This window comes from Hibiscus syriacus, unplaced genomic scaffold (assembly GCF_006381635.1).
Source record: "Hibiscus syriacus cultivar Baekdansim isolate YM2019G1 unplaced genomic scaffold, ASM638163v2 tig00110840_pilon, whole genome shotgun sequence".
Taxonomy (NCBI): Eukaryota; Viridiplantae; Streptophyta; class Magnoliopsida; order Malvales; family Malvaceae; genus Hibiscus; species Hibiscus syriacus.
Genome location: NW_024062887.1, coordinates 921,864 through 944,483, shown reverse-complemented (window position 1 = coordinate 944,483; position 22,620 = coordinate 921,864). Strand labels below are relative to the sequence as shown.

Genomic DNA, 22,620 nt, shown 5'->3' with positions numbered 1-22,620 from the left:
CTATTATTTTATGGGTGTTTAGGAAAAAGGAAAAAATATCTCAAAATTATATACAAGTTAAATTAAAATTAAATAAAAAATAGTTAACATATATTTACATATAATATATCGAGAAGTGTATTTTACACATTTAATGAAAAGGAAAGCGTCTTTTATCATGAATCTCGTACGTTGTAAGATTGAAGTTTATAAGTCCATCCTAAAATATGTGTATGTCCTGTGTTATATTTTAAAATAATATTTTTTAAAATATTTTTTAATTAAATAAATTTATAAAATATCAAAACTTTTCATATTATTTAAAATGATATTCTTAAAATTTTGTTAGATTCATAAAATATTCTTAAACAGTGCCTAACAAATAATTAATTTATGTTAAGGTGATATTTGTGTAAAAATGTCAATTTTTTTCCTTGATAACTTAAAGACGCTAGAGATCCCGTAAACAATACAACACCCTCAAGATGTCGAGAGATTCTAAACAAGACGTGGAAGATCCCAAGCAAGACGTCAAAAAAATCTTGTTACACCATGAAGACGCCGAGAGATCTCAAATTTACTATAAAAAACATCTCATTTAAAAAATTAATCAAATGAACACGTTAATTTGATAATTAAACACTCCTTATAACGTTATCTAAGCATTTTTGCCAGGATAAGGGGGTGGGGTTGTCCACCCGAAGGAAATCTCACACGCATGCATTCTCCTATTATTATCTCTCTTCTCTTTCCTTTTGGACACCCAAAATAATACACCGCCCTGCCAGCTTGCCTGCAATTACAAGTCCCAAACCCTTGACCCTTCAAACTCCCCCACATTCTTGCACGTGTACCTCAACCACAATTTTGATTATTTCTTAAATTTCAGTTTCAATTACTTTTATACTAATTTACATCAATTTTAAATGGGAATTGACCAAAGGGTATATAATCAGTTAGTTGGGACATGAGAGAAGGCCTGCTCCTGCCTCCTATTATTATTATATCCGTAGGGTCGTGTGGAAATTGTATATAAAAAGACTGCTTCTTACTTATTAACCCTTCCTCCTTTCCTTCTTCCTTATCTTCCTCAACCTTCCAATCTTCTTCAACAGAGATGGGGAATTGCCAAGCCGTGGACGCGGCGGCGCTTGTGATACAGCATCCGTCCGGGAGGCTAGAGAGGTTATATTGGCAGATCCCTGCAAGTGAAGTCATGAGAATGAATCCGGGTCATTATGTTTCTCTCATCATTCCCTTGCCTGCGTCTGAGGACGAGCAAGGGAATCGAGATCGGAATACGGTGCGTTTCACTCGTGTTAAACTTCTCCAGCCCACCGAAACTCTCACCCTCGGCCATGCTTATCGACTTATCACTTCTCAAGGTTCCATGCTCTTCACTTTCTTCCTCGGAAGACTGGAGGGTTTTTCGACCTTATTGTTGCTTTCCATCATCTTCTTTGAATTGGTTTTGTAACTTACTGCTGTTTCCTGTGCCTGCAGAGGTCATGAAGGTCATGAGAGCAAAGAAGTATGCGAAAACGAAAAGGGAATCGATGAAAAAGTTGCTGCAGCATGAACAAGAGAACCTAAGTTCAGGAAGAAAGTCCGACGCAGACAACACCGACCAAGTATGTATCCTTTGTTTTTCCGATAAGTCTCGAGTCAAGACTTCGAGTAAGCTCAAGTATCTGGTTTGGAAAACGAGCTGCAATGTGCAATTTCATGAACATTTTTCCAGAATATATATAAAAACTTTTCAGCATAGCATGTTAAATGAGTCACTGTATCTTTCACATATGTTCTTCCCAGTTAAGCAATCTGTGAATATGGCTTCTCAGACACCAGTATTACCCTCTATGGAACTATAAGCATGATAATCATATGAAAAAGATATCATGAAATTGTTCTAATAAAGTTTTCATCTGCTATTTGATTAGAATACTAACTATAAACAGTAAAAAGGTTGGAAACAGTTATGTTTTGTTCTCATTCACTCCCAAACACTAAAGGTGCTTGTCTTAAACTTTGCAGGAACTAAAGCAAGAAAGACAAAGCTCAAGGACACCACCTGCGAACGCCGCTGCAATGAGGTCGAAATCATGGCGGCCGTCATTACAGAGCATCTCAGAGGCTGGAAGTTAATATTGATTTGTTTTCAGGTTTCATTTGTAAGGTGTAGATTAGGTTTTGAGAATGACAATGAACTGCCTCTTTTGTTTAATGGAGACCCCAAAATAGGGAAAATGGAAATTCATCAATTGAATGAAGGTGACAACCGAGATTTTCTAATTGCAATCGAAGCTCCCAAATTGAAATAAGTTTCAAGAAATAAAGAAAACATGTATAGCTTCTGAGTTCAGAAGATCCTCGGATCCTACACTGTAATATTCTGAAATAAAATTAGAATTTCCAGTCTTTCACTCGCTGCTTCTTACAAATTCCAAACTTGATCAGTAACTAAAATTACAATGTGAAGATAATGTGACAAAAATTGTTACGAATTATGTGAAGGAAATCATCTGGGAGAGTTTGAGTGCCAAACCTCCCAATCATGATCGACATGATTTTGGGCCCATAACAACGACGCCCGAGCAGCAAGAGGTGCCCCGGTAATTGCTTCTCCTTCAAAGCTACAAACATATCCGTGAAAGGCTCCACCAGCAGTGTTCCAGGTCCTCCATACTCGTTGTGCAAGAAATTGTTAAATACCTGTTTTCAACGATAGAAAATATTAAGCTTTACAAAATTCTAAAAGTTTCATATCAGAACTGGAATCTTCTGCAAGTAAAGCCCAAATTCAGAGAAATGCCTACACTGGGCCAAACATTCACACAAGGAAGAACATGACTAGCTGTCAGGAAAAGAGTGATTTGTTATTTTCTTGCCAGATATTTCTTTTGCGGTTAATAATTGAACAGTTTCCAGCTCATAAAAAACTAGGCCACTTAATAAAAGATAACAAATGTTTGAGTTAGAAGCAATCGTTGCAGATAAAGGCTTTCATCAATAAGAAATAGGCAGTTAAAATTAAGTTGTCTGGATTGTAAGATTTGAACAACCATTCTCAACCTGTTGTACTCTACAATGATTATAGGGATTAACATGTTAAGCTTAACTAGTGATCATTATCACCATTGACCACATGCTCCTTCTCCTCTGTATATCCCAACATGTACATTTGAACGGAATAAACCTATTTGAATGTCATGACAAGGAAGCCAGAAGTGATGAAGTTATTGTGAGTGATACCACTGATGTTCATATTTCAATTACAGAGGTGGTAGTGTATTTCACGGTAAAGAGCACTTCGGACCAATAATAAAAAGTAATCAGTGATATGATTATATCAGAACTGCCTACTTCACACACATTTGTATGACTCCATATTCCAGAAAATCATTCCCACTTTCTCAACCCCTTACCCTACAATAAAAAAAGAACCATAAAAAGAAAACCATCAGTTTAGCTGTTTGTCCTGCCTGAGCTTTGCAGACTAAGTTCCATTTCTAATTAAATTTTCTCCAGCTCTGCCAAGTATGTAGTTAATAACAATGACATAATCAACTCAAACCATGTTTTAAAATAAGTCAGAAACAGACTGGTTCATATGTACTGCTAACTCTAGGACCACATGTTGCATCAGCACTTACCAAAAGAATAAAAACATCTTTCAAGCATGATGAAGCCACTTGCATTGAAGTCCTTTAATATACACCTCTGAAGATTTTAATTAAAATTAATGCATCATATTTGTTTAATATAAAACGTGAGACATGAATATTGCAATTTAAATATACAAAGGAGTAAGACTATTATCATCAATATAAAAAAAGGTGATGAATGGTGCTCATATTTACGGCAGCAAAATTAAAGTCTCTTTGGCTAAATATAAATCTCGACAATCTTATTGGAAAGTCCTCGACAGTTGTTCAACGTAAGTCTGGGATGGAAGATGTTTCGAGAAATATACACTGTGAAGTTGAGAGTGTTGTGGACGAAGATAAACTTCACGTGTTGAGTAACTGTCCTATGGGGTGGTGCAAGAACTTTATCAAAATCGGTAATCTTGCTAACCAAATGCAAGACAAATGACTCGCTGGTTTCACGTTAATGAGAGCTGCTGGAAATGTAGTTCTAATGGTTTGTGAAGACTCTGATTCGTTGAGAAGCGTGAAGAATGATAAATTAGAGACTCTTGCAAAATGGTTTTCAAGAGTTGAAGCTTGGTCAGAGAGTTTGGTGGTGGAGTGTCGTCGCGTGTGGCTAGTTTGCGAAGGTATTCCTTTTCACGCTTGGAATTGGGATACTTTCAAAAACATTGCAGCTAAGTGGGGCAAATTATTAGCAATTGACAACAGCTGTGAGTTTCCATCGTCTTTTGATCGGGCAAAAATTCAAATACTCACAAAGGCTCAAGTAAGAATTGATGACTTGTTGGAGTTGAAGGTCGGTGCTAATTTATTCAAAATCATGGTGCATGAAGTTGATCCTTCCTTCAAACCAAATTCTTGGGTCCCTAAAGATTGCGATATTTCATTAGAACTTGTTCCTTCAATTGGATCGTAACTGTTGGGCAGCTGTATTCAGAGGCGTCTTTTTTAGTTTTTTTTTTTGGTTGCAAGTGTTGGTTTTCTATTTTGTTATGTTCTTTTGCAACTTGAGGTGTATTTTAGAAATCGGGTTACCGTCTTTGGGGCTTTTTGTTTGACGATGGGAGATTTTTAGGTGATATGGTTTTTTGTAATGGTGTATATTCCCGAATGAGGGTATTCGGTGTTTTCACATGTACTTGGTATTCTATTTAATAAATTATGAGGCACTCTTTTCTTCCTTCCAATGTTCTTCAACATACTTCTTAGTATGTGGAAGAATACGAAGGGAGTTTTTAATGAGACCTCCAACTTCTATAAAAAAAAATATAAAAAAGGCATGTAGTCTTATTTCATTTCGAAAATCTAAATTCATCACAAGGTTCATTGAATTGTTCAAGGAACGAATTCTGACATCCGATACCATCTCATTATGCAATATTGTTAACCATCGTAGTTCATAATATGTCCATGAATCTTAGGTAGTTACTCCTTACATAACAATTCAACAATAGGATGAAATGAGATCATTTTAGTTCATTGAGATAAGTTGATTACACTGTCATTTTTACTTTTCTTTATTTAAGCTGCTGAGCCAGTAAGCCATTGAGAATGTCAATATATGATAACTTTGTTGATTCCAGAAAATGTACATTCTTTCTGTTATATTTATCTCACTCTTCTTTCTGAAATTCTCTCCTCCACAGATTTTCTTCTTATTTCTAGCTTTCTTTATCGTTGATAACATAGGTTTTCTTCAAATCTAACATGTCCGTTGAGATAATAATGCAACAAGACATTATATATCTCAAGAAAATGGCCCAATTATGAGTCGTGATATTGTTGGTAAAGGTTGGATATTGTCAAATAACCCTGATCTGGGTCATAACAGAAAAAAGAAGCATACTGATATAACCCTTCTCCATATTGTATAGGGCATACTTTGGTCAAGAAAAAGAATATGACAAAAGTTTTAAAGTTGCATCATCTTTTTCAAGCAGTTGGCATGACTTTCTTATTATTATGCATAAGGCACTTTTGCAACTTTTCTATACTTCCTATCTGATACGAAAAGAGCCTTCCACATTAATGAGCATGTTTAATCAAGATACTTCTGGACATAATACGTATTCTAAGAGCAATGAAACTACAATATGGTTTGACTCTTGGGAAGGAAACTAGGTTCCAAACCGGGGCGGGGGGATTTCCTTCATACCAACACCGAATTTACATAGTAATCCAAAGGCTACCGCAGTGAAAATCCACAAGTCAGTAAGACATCCATTGATGGAAGAAGAGCACTAATAAGAAAAACAAACTGAACGCATAGTGATTGCATTGTGTACTTGGAATTCACATGTCAACAAGTTATATGAAATTTGGGGTAATTAGTTGAAAACAAATGTTCCCAGCGGCACATTGTTAGCGGTGAGCAAAACTCAAGTTGACTAAAAAAAACCGAAATTTTCAACTCGACTCGACGTTAAAAAACTTGACTTGGCTTGACTCGACTCATAATTTCTTAAACTCGACTTGACCCAAAAAAATTTCAAATTCGAGTCGAGTTATAAAATAGAACTCGAACAACTCAGTTTTTAGTAATTAGCGGATTGGTTTTCAAGTTCGAATCAAGTCCCTCGATTCTGCATGTAATATGTATAAAGCATATGAAAAAATATGAAGAAATATACATGTATATCATATAAGATTATAGAAAATCGTTTATATTGAAATCAAATAGTACCTTATCATTGTAAATATTTACAATTAAATTTAAATAAAAACTCAAACAACTCGACTCAAAAAAAATTCAAATAAGGAGTCATAAAATAGTACTGGTCAATTCGATCAACTCAAAATATTTTGACTCAACTCGACTCAATCGAATACCCACACATATTTCCAATAATGTAGGTTAAATTCAATTTTATTCTTTTAAAAAAATGTTCAGAAAAGCCCAATGGAACTGTTGGTGAGACTAAGACTTTGGTTCTTACTAAGGTGCTAATCATTAGCACCAACTGAACCAATCCGTTTTGGGAGGTGAAACTCGATTATGTATAAATGCTTAAAATTTAACAAAAGAAATAACAGGCTCTTCAAATGTCGTTGAATTTAGCAAAAACCATTCTTAATATATTAACATATAATCAAAGGAAATCCACTAACAATAATACCCCATCAATCAATAGTCATGCAAATGAACCAAGAAATTTAATAGAAGAAAACAAAAGGAGCTGCGATTACCTCAACGCAGACGTCAATAACAGCATCAAGTTCATCACCAAATTTGTCTCTGTCTTTGTATAATTTCTTGAAAAGCTCACTTTTAAACTTCCGGGTCTCCTGTGATACCAAATAATCAAAAGAAAATGAATCGTCGGAGCTTCGCATTCATTAAAAATGAGTTAATTCCAAACATATAAGAGAGTGTATAAACTTACGGCTTCCGCAAACTCAGGGACAGGGTCAGGGTAAACGTATCTCTGGGGATGCGAGGAACGGAGAGGGATAAGGGATGCTTTTACGGAGAGGGGTTCCGAAGAGAGGATTGAGAAAGAAAGAGCAAAGGAAGGGTGAAGGGGCGGATGAGGCGGGTGTAGGTTAAGGCCGGCGTTGCGCAGGGTAAGAATGGTGGCGGTTGGGGTTTTGGCGGAAGTAAAGGGTGGCTGATTACAGACCAACGAACACGAAGATGGCGCCATTTCCGGTTATGGATTGCAATCGAGGGAGTTTGGACTTCTAATTTGACTTGGATTTTATTGGCCCGGCTAATTGCTAATTTGATTTCAAGATTTTCTAGGTGTTCACATCTAGGTCAAATGGTATTTTTTTAATTCTAAAAAAATAATTTGAATACTTTTAAATTTAAACTCTTTTAGCTCATAAATTTTTATCCTTTATCAAACTAAACCAGCTGACAAAAAATTAAAGAAAAATAACTTATATCAGTGTAAATAAATTAATAACATCTTTTTTATAAATAATATTGACTAGATTATTATAATATTTTAAAAATAATAAGTTTTATAATGAATATTTTTATTTTTATAATAAATAATACTATAAAAAAAACTTACTATTATTTTCAAAATATTAAGATAATTAAATTAGTATTATAAAAAAAACTATTAGCATGTCCAATACGAGTATATAAAATATTAAGTTAAATGAAAACATAATATGACATTAAAATACTACGAAACGACACGACTACAAAAGGGTGAAGCCAACAACTTCAAATCACATTCAGGCACCTCCAATGAACAGAAGAAAAAAACATGTTTAACATGGAAAAAAAAAGGTCCACTAAAATAAGAGGGGAAAAAATATATGCTACCATGATCCACAAAAACAGCCCTTCCTTCGCCAATTATAATACAAACACAACGGGATGCTTGTAATTACTATGTTTGGGACCAAAAATGTGCCATTAGTGAAGCTAAATAGTATATCTGTGCGTCAAAATTTTCCATATGTACCTCTTGTTGCTGGTTAGAGCTAAAGAACTTAAACAAAAAACTTGAAATTCTCTATCAAAGGAAGAATAAACCAAAAATCTGATTGTCGAAATAACTATTTCTCTCAATTGAGAGACGACTCCTAGAAGAAAATATCGACTTCCTTTTCACTCATCTCAAAAACATGATCTCTTGCGTCGCTCAGTGCGCTCTGCGTGATATGAAGAAAAACCAATGAATTTAGACAGGTCAGAAATGAAGGAATCAGAACATGAAAATATCATTAGCTGAAAGAAATGGTGAAAACAGCCACAAATTTGTTGGACTAGAATTGAAGATTTTAGGTTAGGAATAACGATTACCTGCCCAAACTTTGTAAGAAAATTGCTCGCAAGGTTGAGTGATGTTACTGTGACATCTTCATTGGCCTTGAGTGCTTGAGCAATAGCAAAAGCACCATCATCCTACATTAGAGCATCAACTCAAATGATGCAGCATGCGAAAAGTCATGAAATGAAGGGGGAAAAAACTAACAAGGAAAAGGAAATCACCCTAATCTCGTTGAATCCCAAGTCAAGTGAAGTTAAAGCTTCGTTAACCACTTTCAAGCTGCGAGCCAGGCAGCCTGCACCCTACACAATATCATGTACAATAGAGAAAATTAAGATTCGATATTCATTGTAGTCTGATGAAAAACAAGGAGTTTATCTGCAGGGACAAACTTCATCTCTAAGTCCATTTGCTCGCAAGTCCAGAATTGATATGGTATTATTATATCTCAACATATCTGCAATGAACTCTGCACCCTTTGGTCCTATCTACAAGAGAATAAGAGACGCCCTTTCGCATTATTATACATAAAAAGATCAATAAATCGGTTTTTATAGAGGTTTATGGATGCTAGTTTACCTGGCACCAACCAAGCTTAAGTGTTTTCACATTTCCGTGGAATTTAAGAACTTCAGACAAGGCCTTAGCTCCATCAGCTCCAATGGGATTATAACCAAGTTCCAACTGAAGAGGGGAATGAAAAAAGAGAGGGGAGTCAATCATGTATCCCAACTGGAGCATAGAAAGGGAGGCATAAAGGGCAGCTGAAATTTATTATCATGATGAAAGGACTCACATTAGTAATGACAGCATTATCTTTTAAGGCTTCAGATATCGCACCAACCCCCTTGGCTCGAATATTATTTCCACCCTAGGACATTAGAAACAAATTGTTTCCTTCATATAGTTGTATAGGAATAATCCAGTAATTAATTAAATACCCAAAATAATTTACTCGAGAATCTAAAGAAGTATTCTCCTCACCAAGTCTATGGTTGTTATTGTACGGTTTTCTTTCAAAGCTTCAGCAATTTTTTCTGCACCCTGATAATTTTCCAAACTTTGTATCAATGAATTTCAACTTCAAGTTTCTACACAAGTGTTGGCATTCAAATTCATATTGATCATAAGTCTCAACAGGGTCTAACATAGAACATATCCAGTAATATATATAGTTCTACATTGGTTGCCCATGCTTAAATCTTATAAATGAAAAAACTACAAGAGAAAAACTTGGCATATTGACTGTGTTTAATTTATTCAATACCTCATCACCAATGTCATTCATGTAAAGGTTCACCCATAGCAAGTTCTTGCTCCTTTTGATGTATTCCGCGACATGAAAAGCACCTTTTGCAGTAATTGAGTTGTTCCCAAAGTCCAGTAGGGTAATTTTTCCTAGAAAGAATATGTTTGTTACACAAACAGCTGCAACCGGCCAGGAAGGATAAAAGCCAATGACTACAACAAAAAGAGAACATTCAATATAACAAAATATAAACCTTTATGTGAAGATAAGCCAGATATCAAAGAGCGAACTCCTTCATTGCCAATTGAATTTCCATGTAAATGAAGTTCCTGAAAAAACCTGAAGGTAATACAATCGCTGTATAATAGATCCATGAACAAATAGAATATACCCGTTTCACTCATTTTCTTTGTCCTCTTTCCTTCTATGTATGTCCCAAAATTATGGCCACTTTCCTTTAGTTGAACACTTAAGCTTTGCTTGGTATAGTGGAAATTAAAAAGGAATGATGAAAATTTTGAGAAAAAAATAGAAAGAAAATGTTTTCCCCTTTCCATACAGTGTTAGGTAGCACAAACGAAAAATGGAGAGAAAAACTAATTATTTCCATGCATTGCTTTGTAGAGTTAAAAAATGGGGAGGGGAGGAATTAAAATTTCAAAAAATGCATAATCAATTTGCATCTTGTATCTGTCTCACATTTTCTTTCATCTTGTCATCACATTTTCTTACTAAGCGCACTTGAAAATTTATTTTCTTTCCAATTTTCCACACTCCTCGTTACCTCCATCCACTTTTCCATTCACCTAAGCATACAAGCATCACCTCTCTAATCAAAACTGCATTTCATCAAATATATGTAAAGGAGTCTAATGCTCCAAACCATTACTTAAGTACTAGAAGTAATGTTAAAACGCAAGTACAAATAACACTAAGGATGTGAAAACCACTGGACTTTCATCATGTAGGTCAGAACAAACAAAAATTGAAGTAAATAAGAAATGTACCCGTAACGACTTGTTCCCGTCTAGCCCTTTGGCCAATGCGTTAGCCCCCAGAGCACCTCCATAATTACCACTTGAACAGTAACATTATGTCAGAAAGATTTTCAGATGCTGATTAAAAATGAAAAATAGCCCAGATGTACAAGAAGAAAACTTAAGCAGGTTTTTTATTTATCAAAAACAGTTGAATGGAAGGCACACTTGCCATCCAGCCTCCCAATACATAACCTGTTGTATAAGAAACTCGAGAAATTTGTAGAATACAGAATCCGGAAAACTTTAACTTACTTTAGGTGTAAATGCCGGATAGAGTTATTCTCAACAAGAGCTCCTGCTAAACTTGTAAATCCCTATCCCCATTCATTTAGGAACATACAGAAAATAAATAAATAAGTTTGCCACTTTGCTTAACTGAATTTGAAGCAATATTATATGGAAAATGGTAAGGCAGTTTCTTACAGAATAGTCAATCATATTGTTATTAAGTTCAAGAACACGTAAGGTTGAATTTTTCTTCAACAACTCTGCAATTGCCTTTGCACCCTGCATGGAATAGAGATTCAGCATTAAAGTACATCTCAACTGCCTTCAGTTGTTCACAAAGCAATTCCAGGGAAATCAGAGTGGATATTAACAGAATGCTAACCTCATCCCCTAAGTCAACACTGTTTAGCTGGAGCTTTTGAATGCTACCATTGTTTACCAAAATATCACATAGGCACTGCAGGAAAACATAGATTACTTGAAATATACACCTGAGCATTAACAAAATTCTCAGAGAAAATGTAAATCCACAGAAAATTGGCACAAACATTTAACATATATTTCACTGTAGTAATCCCATTTGAAATATTCGGAGCCTTTTGTTAGGGAAAGCCGAAAGCATATAGTAGAAAGTACAGTATTGCTTCTATCTATGTTTAACATGCTCCCAACTACATAAATACATCATAGTACCCAATGGGATTCAAACATTAATGCAATTTATGGAGCAGTGTCTACCTTTGTACGTGATTCCATCCCATTGTAGTTCATTATGACATTATCAAATGAAAAACAAATACAAGCCACATAAATGAATTTATCAATATAATGTTATAGGAATGTGAACAAGAAAGCTCCTTACAAGAATGAAAATGCAGTAATCATAAAATACTGTTGAGAAATATGAAAGAAACGAGAATCTAGGAATGTGAAAGAGAAAGCACTGTATAAGAATGAAAATGCAGTAATCATAAAATACTGTTGAGAAATATGAAAGAAACAAGCACAGAGAATCTAGGAATGCGAATGAGAAAGCACTGTATAAGAATGAAAATGCAGTAAAAATAAAATACTGTTGAGAAATACAAAAGGAACAGGAATGAGGAATCTACATAGAGACAATATATCCCTATAAATATTAGGTACCTAAATATAGGTAACATATCCCCCAATGTTGCAGGACAGGACCATTTACCATTTTAAGTTGTCAGTTATATCAAGGAAAATTTAGGCTGACCTTTACTCCTTCATCTCCAATGGGGTTTCCTGAAAAATTAAGTGTTTTCAATACTGTATTTGCTTGAAGAACACCGTCAAAGGCTTTTATTCCTGTGGCTGTTATGCCATTAGCAGCAAAACTTACTTCCTCGACAATCTGAAAAGGAGAGGTGTTCATTCAGAGAATGCATAAGCAGGAGCATCAATGCTTCAAAGTTTCAATAATGATATAGAATAGTTTGTACACAATACAGTGAAAATGAGGATCTAAAAGAAAATAAGGTACAAAACCTCGATCATAATCATAGACAACAATAAAATCATTAAACAACACAGTCAAATAAAGGCTAGGGGAGTATAACCTGATTGTAACCTAAGCTCTCGGCAAGAAAAAATAGTCCATCATCTCCAAAGTTGCGTCCTAATAAAAATGTATCATAAGGCGTATCATATTTCATTCACGTGAAATGAATTTGCATGCCGTAAAAAAATATATTGCACCTTAGATCCAACTGGATAACTTGCTAGCAATGGTAAGGAATGAAAGCAATGACACCATAGAGAAAATTTTCTAAAAGACTACTTTTACTGTCCTTTAATTGCACCTCAGATCATGGCTACATTATTAAACACAACACGAGATTAAAAAATATGTGTTTTACTTTATCTATGGAAATAGTCTACAATCAGAAATGTTAAGCAGTATGCGTCTCCCTTTACTACATTTATTCAAAGAATTCAGTCAGCATACCAGACATGTCAACACTGTCAAATGTCCTGAGTTCCTTGGCAAATTCATTGAGCATCTGCGTTGACTGTCTCTCAATCTTAGCAGCAATGCCAGACAATAGATTTGTTCCTGGAGCAAAAGACCACTTCACTCCTTGTGAAGGAGATTTAGCTTCAACAGATGAAGACCTTGATGGATTCGGCGCAAGGAGTTTTTCCACCAATTTCCATAAAACTGTCAGCTGAAGATATCAATTAGGTACACATAGGATAAACATAACAGTGAATATGAGCTGCACTACATGAACGTTCCTAACAAGTAATAGTGCAATCTTAGTAAAAATAAAAGGGACATTCCAAAAATGCCATTCATATGCGCATTGAAAAACAATGGTAAGGTATAAGAATTGACCCACGTTTAGCTTAAAGACTAAAGAAATGCTGATATGGGAGTAAAAATCAAATGCAACTAACAAATGTAACAGTTATAACTATGGCGACATCTGCATCATAATTATAGAAAATTTTGTGAATTTATAAACAATAATGCAATCAATTAACTTCCTTCCAAATTCACCATCCGCTAAAAAAGAACAGAAACGAAAATCCATACCGAAAGTAGCAGCGACAAAACGCCAGCGGGCACCACATACGTTGCAATCTGATTCACGGGAGAACTACCAAGAGGCTGCTGAGACTGCGACTGTCTGTAGACGCGCCGCCTAGCGCCTCCCTCTGCACCGTACGCTGCCGTAATCACCAATCTCTTCGACCTCGAACCATGTCCCGTAGTAATAAACCAAGCCGTATCAGGACCAGGCCAGGTGCCGTGGTCCGAAGCCAACGCATCAAATCCAAGCCTCTGCTTCTTCGGAATAACCTTATAATAACAAAATGAATTAACAAAAAAGAGTGGGCTAACCATCTAACCAGCTTTTGAAAAGGAGAGAGCGCGTGAGAATTACCTTGGGGTGAGAGTAGAGCGACAGAGTGGAGGAGAAGGCCATGAAAGCGGGGGTTAAATGCGCATAAGGAGAGGGCGGTTGCTATGGTGCGCCGACTGCTTGGGCTTTAAAGATTAGAGAAAGGTAAGGATAGGAACGGCGAACGGAGCTACAGAATGTTGTCAAATAAAAAGCATAGTTTGTTTCGTATTGGGTTTATGGCTTGGATATAAGCAAATTTTAATTTTAATTAATGTTTAGTAGTAATATAATTGGTGTTTTTATTTAATTAATAAATAAAACATCGATACTTAATATAATTTTTATATTGAGATAGGATCCAATTAGGTAAGGTATAAATTTTTTAGTTTTATACAAATTAAAAATTATTAGATAATTTTTAATCAATTGATATTGAACAATTCATAATATTCCTAGTATTCGAAATTGAAACCTAATAAATAATAATAATATTTTTACTACCGAAATCGCTCTATTCGTGTAATAATAATAATTGATTGGATATGCTAAATTGACACCTCCTTTTCATTGTTGGTTGTAGGATGTTATGACGGTGTGATTCATCTGTGCGGCGCTTAAAAACAGTTAAAAAATGATGTGATCGGTTAAAATTTAGACCGGTTATGTTATATCATTTAACTGAAAATATTATCAAGCACAATAACATATTAGGTAGAGCTTATATAATGTAATAGGCAGCGCTTATATAATGTAATAGGTAGCGCTTATATAATAAAATAGGTATTTAACCTGAAATATTATCAAGTACAATAACATATTAAGTAGCGCTTATATAATGTAATAGGTAGCGCTTATATAATAAAATAGGCATTTAACGAAAATATTATCAAGTATAATAACATATTAGGTAACACTTGTATAATGTAATAGGTAGCGCTTATATTGACATATTTTCTCATAAAACAACAAATTTCAATCGGTTACATTGTAAATTGACATATTACATTATAATTATTGGTTTCGATGTTTTTGGGATCGATATAATTTTAAATGTATCGACACTTTATGCGTGAACCTGTTTGAGCTTTCTTTTGGAAAAAAGTATCGACACAAATTTAAAAAGTGTCGATACTTTATGTTGACATATTCTCTCATTAACCAAGTATATTTCTACCGGTTACATTGTAAATGTATCGATACTTTATGCGTGCACTTGGTTTGAATACAAGCACGCAGTCTACTTCAACTGATTTTTTTGAAGACGAAATGGAATGGTTATTCAGTCCAGCACATGATGTTAGAGACATTTGGTTATAATTATATTTTTCGATATTGTTTGGATCGACAATTGTTATAAATGTATTGAAATTTTGTTGTGCACTTGGTTTTTAAAATACAATCTAGACAAGATGTATCGACACTATTTTTATTTATGTCGATACTTTTTGTACACCTATTTTCTAAAAAACTGATATATTTATACCGGTTACATTAATAATTTACCTATTACATTATAATTATGTTTTTCGATGTTTTCGGGATCGATACTTTGTTGTGCACTTGGTTTTTAAAATACAATCTGGACAAGATGTATCGACACTTTTTTTATTTGTGTCGATACTTTTTATACACTTATTTTCTCAAAAATCGGTATATTTAGACCGGTTACATTAATAATTTACCTATTACATTATAATTATGTTTTTCGATGTTTTCGAAATCGACACTTGTTTTAAACGTATCAACACTTTGTTGTGCACTTGGTTTTTAAGATACAATATGGACAAAATGTATCGACACTTATTTTATTTGTGTCAATATTTGTTTTACACATGTTTTTTTAAAAATCGGTATATTTAGACCAATTACATTAATAATTTACATATTAAATTATAATTATGTTTTTCAATGTTTTCGGGATCGACACTTGTTTTAAACGTATCGACACTTTGTTGTGCACTTGATTTTTAAAATACAATCTGGACAAGATGTATCGACACTTTTTTTTATTTGTGTCGATACTTTTTGTATACCTATTTTCTCAAAAACCGGTATATTTAGACCAATTACATTAATAATTTGCCTATTACATTATAATTATGTTTTTCGATGTTTTCAGAATCGACACTTGTTTTAAACGTATCGAAACTTTGTTGTGCACTTAGTTTTTAAAATACAATCTAGACAAGATGTATCGATACCTTTTTTATTTGCGTCGATACTTTTTGTACACCTATTTTCTCAAAAACCGGTATATTTATACCGGTTACATTAATAATTTACCTATTACATTATAATTATGTTTTTCGATATTTTCGGAATCGACACTTGTTTTAAACGTATCAAAACTTTGTTGTGCACTTGGTTTTTAAAATACAATCTGGACAAGATGTATCGACACTTTTTTTATTTGTGTCGATACTTTTTGTATACCTGTTTTCTCAAAAACTAGTATATTTATACCGGTTACATTAATAATTTACTAATTACATTATAATTATGTTTTTCGATATTTTCGGGATCGACACTTTGTTGTGCACTTGGTTTTTAAAATACAATCTGGACAAGATGTATCGACACTTTTTTTATCTGTGTCGATACTTTTTGTACACTTGTTTTCTAAAAAATCGGTATATTTAGACCGGTTACATTAATAATTTACCTATTACATTATAATTATGTTTTTCGATGTTTTCGAAATCGACACTTGTTTTAAATGTATCGACACTTTGTTTTGCACTTGATTTTTAAGATACAATCTGGACAAAATATATCGACACTTGTTTTATTTGTGTCGATACTTGTTTTACACTTGTTTTCTCAAAAATCGGTATATTTAGACCAATTACATTAATAATTTACCTATTACATTATAATTATGTTTTTTCGATGTTTTCGGGATCGACACTTGTTTTAAACGTATCGACACTTTGTAGTGTACTTAGTTTTTAAAATACAATCTGTACAAGATGTATCGACACTTTTTTTATTTGTCTCGATACTTTTGTACACATGTTTTCTCAAAAACTAGTATATTTAGACCAGTTACATTAATAATTTACATATTACATTATAATTATGTTTTTCGATGTTTTCGGGATCGACACTTGTTTTAAACGTATCGACACTTTGTTGTGCACTTGGTTTTTAAAATACAATCTGGACAAGATGTATCGACTCTTTTTTTATTTGTGTCTATACTTTTTGTACACATGTTTTCTCAAAAACCGATATATTTAGACCGGTTATATTAATAATTTGCCTATTACATTATAATTATGTTTTTCGATGTTTTCGAGATCGACACTTGTTTTAAACGTATCGACACTTTGTTGTGCACTTAGTTTTTAAAATGCAATCTAGACAAGATGTATCGATATTTTTTTATTTGTGTCGATACTTTTTTTACACATGTTTGAAAAAGGTTACATTAATAATTTACCTATTACATTATAATTATGTTTTTCGATGTTTTCGGGATCGACACTTGTTTTAAACGTATCAACACTTTGTTGTGCACTTGGTTTTTAAAATACAATCTGGACAAAATGTATCGACACTTGTTTTATTTGTGTCGATACTTGTTTTACATCTGTTTTCTCAAAAACTGGTATATTTAGACCGGTTACATTAATAATTTACCTATTTCATTATAATTATATTTTTTGATGTTTTCGGGATCGACACTTGTTTTAAATGTATCGACACTTTGTTGTGCACTTGGTTTTTAAAAAACAATCTGGACAAGATGTATCGACACATTTTTTATTTCTGTCGATACTTTTTGTACACATGTTTTATCAAAATTCGGTATATTTAGACCAGTTACATTAATAATTTACATATTACATTATAATTATGTTTTTCGATGTTTCGGGATCGACACTTGTTTTAAACGTATCGACACTTTGTTGTGCACTTGGTTTTTAAAATACAATCTGGACAAGATATATCGACACTTTTTTATTTGTATCGATACTTTTTGTACACCTGTTTTCTCAAAAACCAGTATATTTGTAAAATGTTACATTAATAATTTACATATTACATTATAATTATGTTTTTCGATGTTTTCGGGATCGACACTTGTTTTAAACGTATCGACACTTTGTTATCCACTTGGTTTTTAAAATACAATCAGGACAAAATGTATCGACACTTGTTTTATTTGTGTCGATACTTGTTTTACACATGTTTTCTCGAAAACAGGTATATTTAGACCGATTACATTAATAATTTACCTATTACATTATAATTATATTTTCGATGTTTTCGGGATCGACACTTGTTTTAAACGTATCGACACTTTGTTGTGCACTTGTTTTTTAAAATACAATCTGGACAAGATGTATCGATACTTTTTTTATTTGTGTCGATATTTTTTGTACACCTGTTTTCTCAAAAATTGGTATATTTAGACCAGTTACATTAATAATTTACTTATTACATTATAATTATGTTTTTCGATGTTTTCGAGATCGACACTTGTTTTAAATGTATCGTCACTTTGTTGTGCACTTGGTTTTTAAAATACAATCTGGACAAGATGTATTGACACTTTTTCTATTTGTGTCGATACTTTTTGTACACCTATTTTCTCAAAAACTGGTATATTTTAACCTGTTACATTAATAATTTACCTATTACATTATAATTACGTTTTTCGATGTTTTCGGGATCAACACTTGTTTTAAATGTATCGACACTTTGTTGTGCACTTGGTTTTTAAAATACAATCTGGACAATATGTATCGACACTTTTTTATTTGTGTCGATATTTTTTGTACACCTGTTTTCTAAAAAACCGGCATATTTGAAAAAGGTAAGTTGTTACCTTAGAAATACATTATGGACAAATTCATTATGCACATTATCACTAGTGTTGATATTTGAAAGTGGTAAGTTGTTACCTTAGAAATGGAATTTGATATTTTCTCTCGATGCATCCATTGAGTAAGTTGTTTTTTGGATGGATGAAATTTCGGTTTAGGACTAAAATTTACATTTAAATTCAAACTCTAATTATAAATGAAATGAAAATGAAATGCCATGTTAAATTGAACATGAAAATTGCATAATTGATTCATATTGTGTTATATGATTTAGTTTTTTTGAATCGAATGAAAATATAAACACAATGTAATCAAACCAAAACATACATGCACAATAAATTTATAGATAACAATGTTCAAATAATGTACCTACAACGAAATTAGTCCGATGAAAAAAGGTTATCGCTAACAAAGTCCGGAACATTAGGCGCCTTCATCAAATTTTCCAAATACTCGCGTATTTTACCACATTTTGCTGATGATATAAATAAATAATTTCAATTATCAAACTAATCAAGTGTAATTTTATTAACAAGAAACTAATATTTTTTATAAGGAACAAGAAACTAAATGAGCATAATCAAGAATAAATTTGTGTCATACTTAGACCATCGTCGTCCAAATGGGAAGCAGCGTCGAAAGAAGGTGGACATATCTAATATCGTTATATTGTTATGGATCGATACATTTTCATAAAGTGTCGATACTTTTTAGTTTAATTTCATAAAGTGTCGATACTTATATTAAAATATTGACACTTTCAATATATCTAGTATCGTTTTACTAGTTTTGTCAATTTTGAAACATGTTTTATCATATTTTTACCTGTTATATTGTTATAGATCGATACTTTTTACAACGAAACATATTATTGAATTATTTTTATAATAAAATATGTTTTTCATTACTTTTTTTTCATAGATGAGATCTACACACTTAAGTAGAGTTCTAAACGAGGTGAGTCGAGCTCGAAAATTTTAAAATGGAGTTCGACTCTACTCAAAAAGTTTTTAGCCTAAAATCTTCAAGTTCGAATTGAACTCGAACGAAAAGGCTCGAAATGAAAAGAAGAATTAACACAATCGAAACCTCAAACTCAAATCTAAACCTTAAATAAATGAAAACCTTATACTATTTTTTTAAATCAACATATAAATATTAATATTGTTAATAATTTATTTTTAAAAAATAAAATATTAATAAATTATATTTTCGAGTTGTTCACAAATTTTTTTAATCGAGTATTGAATAATTCGTTTCGACTTGTTAAAAATTCGAATCTACTATTTATCAAAATTTTATCGAATAAATTTTAAATAACTTGCGATTTGACTCATATCATTTACTGCATTTACGGCTAACAACCCTACACTAAAGAATGACTTATATTTAGTTTTATAGTCCTCCCCCCCCCCCCACCACATAAGTTCCTCTCTTTAGAAGCCGGTTCTTTTAGTCCTACATCACTACTTAAAAATAAGGAACAATGTTAAAATTAATTTTTGTACTTTTGATTAAATAATTTTAGAGTATTTTAAGTTTTAATGTTTAATTTTGAGATATAATTAATTTTAATGTTCAATATTTAACGATTGATAATAACCAATATCGATGACTAACGGTAGCAAGTGGGAGATTAATCAAATTTATCTGTAAAACTAATTTTATTTAAAAAGTGAAATTCAAATTAATATTTATTTAAATTTTAAAAATAAAATTAATATTTTATTTGAAATTCTCAAGTTCTATTAAAAATAAACTCCTTTTACTACCCTAATACTATATCATTATAATGTCTAAATAATTAAAACATTATTAAACAATAATATAAATGATTATAATATTAACTTTTTTAAGAGCTTGAATGATTCACATAAATTTATAGTGACAATTATTTAAATTTAATATTTAAGAGAACCTCTCAAAAAAATATTTAAGATAACAACTATTTCTATGAATGATAACGGATTGGGTTAGACTCGGATTTTGGGTTAGCCAAACCCGACTCAAAAATATATCCTCCATTTGAACTCGACTCGATCGAAAAATTATATATTCTCCATCCAACCCAATTCGATCAAAAAATATATATCCTTCATCAAACTTTTGACCAAACTTGAATTTCTAAAGTACAAATTCAACTGGTTCGACCCAACCCAGTATAAAATAAGAACTTAATTAAAAAATAATTTTTCTAAGAAAATTATATTATTATCCTCATGTCGAGTTAGAATTTTTTACCATCCACCCAAACTCGATCCAACCTCACTCCTTAGAAATTCAATCCGACCTGAACCTAATTTAAAAAAAAAAAATCTAAACCTATTAAATTTCGGGTCAAAACTCATTAAATTCAGATTAAATTGCAATCTTAACTATTTCAAATGGTTTTCCTTTTAAAATTGGAAATATACATGGGAAAAAAGGCCTAGAAGGGCCAAACAAATCAATTATAAAAAAAATTGGAAAAAAAGTATATATGACTTATTCAAAATAAGAAATAAAGTTCACAAAAATAAAGAACCAAATCCAACGGCGAAGACTACAACAAGGCCCCACCGTGAACCCAAATAACGGGGAACGCCACCGCTAGTGTCTCTCTCCCGACCATTAGAGTTCGTAGTGCCGTTGAAGTCAGGGTTAGTTCCGTACAACAATTGAACCCCTTCGATGTCATCGTTGGCCAGTTCCACTTTCCTCGTTCTCGAAGATATGGACGGGTACATAATCGCATCTTCCACCGACGAATGCCCCAATCCCAACAGATGTCCGATCTCATGAACCGCCACCGACTCCAAGTCCACCGCTGTCGGCAGAGGCGCCGTCGTTACATCACCGGAAACAACCCAGTTCTCTTCTCCGTCCAAATGGAGCCTCCCGCTTGTCGGAGAAAAAGCGTGTGCCAAAGTCCCTAAAATCCCGTCGAATGGCTCGCCGTCTCCGTGGTCTCCGCTGTAAAACCCGATTCTGATGTCGGCGAGGAAGTAAGAATCGGTTTGCGTGAAGGTCAACGGTATAACGGCCGACCATTTTTGAAAGGCTCTTATAAAGATGGCTTTTACTTCGTCGGTTAGCTCGTTTTCCGGCAAGAAACCGTACGTTAAGTCCCGCCTGTTCGAAGGCCAACGCGGCGTTCCCGGGAAGAAAGAGTAATGCGCTGTCGTATGGAAGTGTTCAGTTGTGTGGAACGACGACGATCTGCCGGAGTTCATGGAAGTAGTCCGTTGATCATATCGGCGTTACCACATCTCGGCCGTACGATTTGTTCAAGAGTCCGATCATCGAGTTCACCGGTGACGTTAAGGTTGAAATTCTGCTGGTATGTTCTCAAGGCCTTCTCTAGCTCGCCGTCGAAATCCTCGGTGAAATTAGACGGCGAGTTGGGGATGTAACCGAAGTAGTTAAAATACTGTTTGAGCTTCGACAATCCATCCCGTTTTTCGCCATGCCGACAACCGGCGAATCTGGTGAAGGCATCCCATGCGGCGGTTTTGGTGGTGTTGTGGAGCATCCACGGCGGAATACCTGTTACATTATTGGGAAAGAATCTAGCTGAAACTGAAGCATAAGAGAGCGAAAAAACCCAAATCGCAATCACAAAAACTTGAACCTTCATCTTGTCTAAAAATATTTGTGCTCTCCTTCGAAAACGAATGGGGAATGAAAGAAAGTTTAAATGGGAGAGATAAACCAGATAAACAAGACAAAGCCCAAAGTCTAAAAATCTATTTTCTTCTCTCTGTAAGCTGAAAGCCGGTTTCTTCGAATGTATTATTCGACGAATATTATAATGGGGGTTTGAATGAGTTTGAGATTTCCAGGAAATTATGAAAGGAAACGATTGGTGGGAATTTTCTAAAGGCTGATGCATTCTTGTTTTTGTTCTTTTATCAAGTCATTTGAATTTTGCAACTTTCTTCGTGAAGGTCAAATTTGGGGGTTGGAGGAACACGGGGCCTGCTTGTGGAAATGGGCAACTTGTTCCAGGCTCACCATCATCTTTGACGCTGTAATGAAGCCCGAAGGAAGAAGTCAC

At 33.5% G+C, this 22,620-nt stretch overlaps 3 protein-coding genes and 1 pseudogene across 5 annotated transcripts; 1 reads left to right on the top strand and 3 right to left on the bottom strand.

Annotated features, from left to right (window-relative positions):
- The first annotated feature begins 985 nt into the window (after nucleotides 1-985).
- On the top strand, nucleotides 986-2,312 carry LOC120143305. 2 transcript variants are annotated; one of them, XM_039157662.1, is made up of 3 exons: nucleotides 986-1,364; nucleotides 1,483-1,610; nucleotides 2,014-2,312. In XM_039157662.1, exons 1-3 carry the CDS (start codon nucleotides 1,097-1,099, stop codon nucleotides 2,122-2,124), a joined length of 507 nt encoding a protein of 168 aa, XP_039013593.1. In that variant the 5' UTR covers nucleotides 986-1,096; the 3' UTR covers nucleotides 2,125-2,312. The 2 variants fall into 2 exon arrangements, with proteins under 2 accessions (XP_039013593.1, XP_039013592.1); XM_039157661.1 differs by having other exon boundaries at nucleotides 987-1,364; nucleotides 1,483-1,611; nucleotides 2,009-2,310.
- A 133-nt stretch (nucleotides 2,313-2,445) lies between these two features.
- Nucleotides 2,446-7,309, bottom strand: LOC120143249 (protein PLASTID REDOX INSENSITIVE 2, chloroplastic-like). Its single transcript, XM_039157620.1, has 3 exons — nucleotides 7,016-7,309; nucleotides 6,819-6,917; nucleotides 2,446-2,691 (listed from the first exon to the last, which is right to left on the bottom strand). Exons 1-3 carry the CDS (start codon nucleotides 7,274-7,276, stop codon nucleotides 2,446-2,448), a joined length of 606 nt encoding a protein of 201 aa, XP_039013551.1. The 5' UTR covers nucleotides 7,277-7,309.
- A 577-nt stretch (nucleotides 7,310-7,886) lies between these two features.
- On the bottom strand, nucleotides 7,887-13,926 carry LOC120143338 (protein NLRC3-like). 2 transcript variants are annotated; one of them, XM_039157687.1, is made up of 18 exons: nucleotides 13,792-13,926; nucleotides 13,440-13,706; nucleotides 12,849-13,068; nucleotides 12,460-12,518; nucleotides 12,117-12,254; nucleotides 11,262-11,336; nucleotides 11,075-11,158; nucleotides 10,904-10,965; nucleotides 10,619-10,688; nucleotides 9,865-9,940; nucleotides 9,630-9,760; nucleotides 9,347-9,406; nucleotides 9,159-9,233; nucleotides 8,942-9,046; nucleotides 8,755-8,850; nucleotides 8,584-8,664; nucleotides 8,395-8,496; nucleotides 7,887-8,243 (listed from the first exon to the last, which is right to left on the bottom strand). In XM_039157687.1, the coding sequence occupies exons 1-18, from the start codon at nucleotides 13,831-13,833 to the stop codon at nucleotides 8,175-8,177; spliced, it is 1,812 nt and encodes a 603-aa protein (XP_039013618.1). In that variant the 5' UTR covers nucleotides 13,834-13,926; the 3' UTR covers nucleotides 7,887-8,174. The 2 variants fall into 2 exon arrangements, with proteins under 2 accessions (XP_039013618.1, XP_039013619.1); XM_039157688.1 differs by lacking the exon at nucleotides 13,792-13,926 and having other exon boundaries at nucleotides 12,849-13,061; nucleotides 13,440-13,578.
- Nucleotides 13,927-21,091: 7,165 nt separating this feature from the next.
- LOC120143247 lies at nucleotides 21,092-22,320 on the bottom strand (annotated as a pseudogene).
- Between the last annotated feature and the right edge of the window lie 300 nt (nucleotides 22,321-22,620).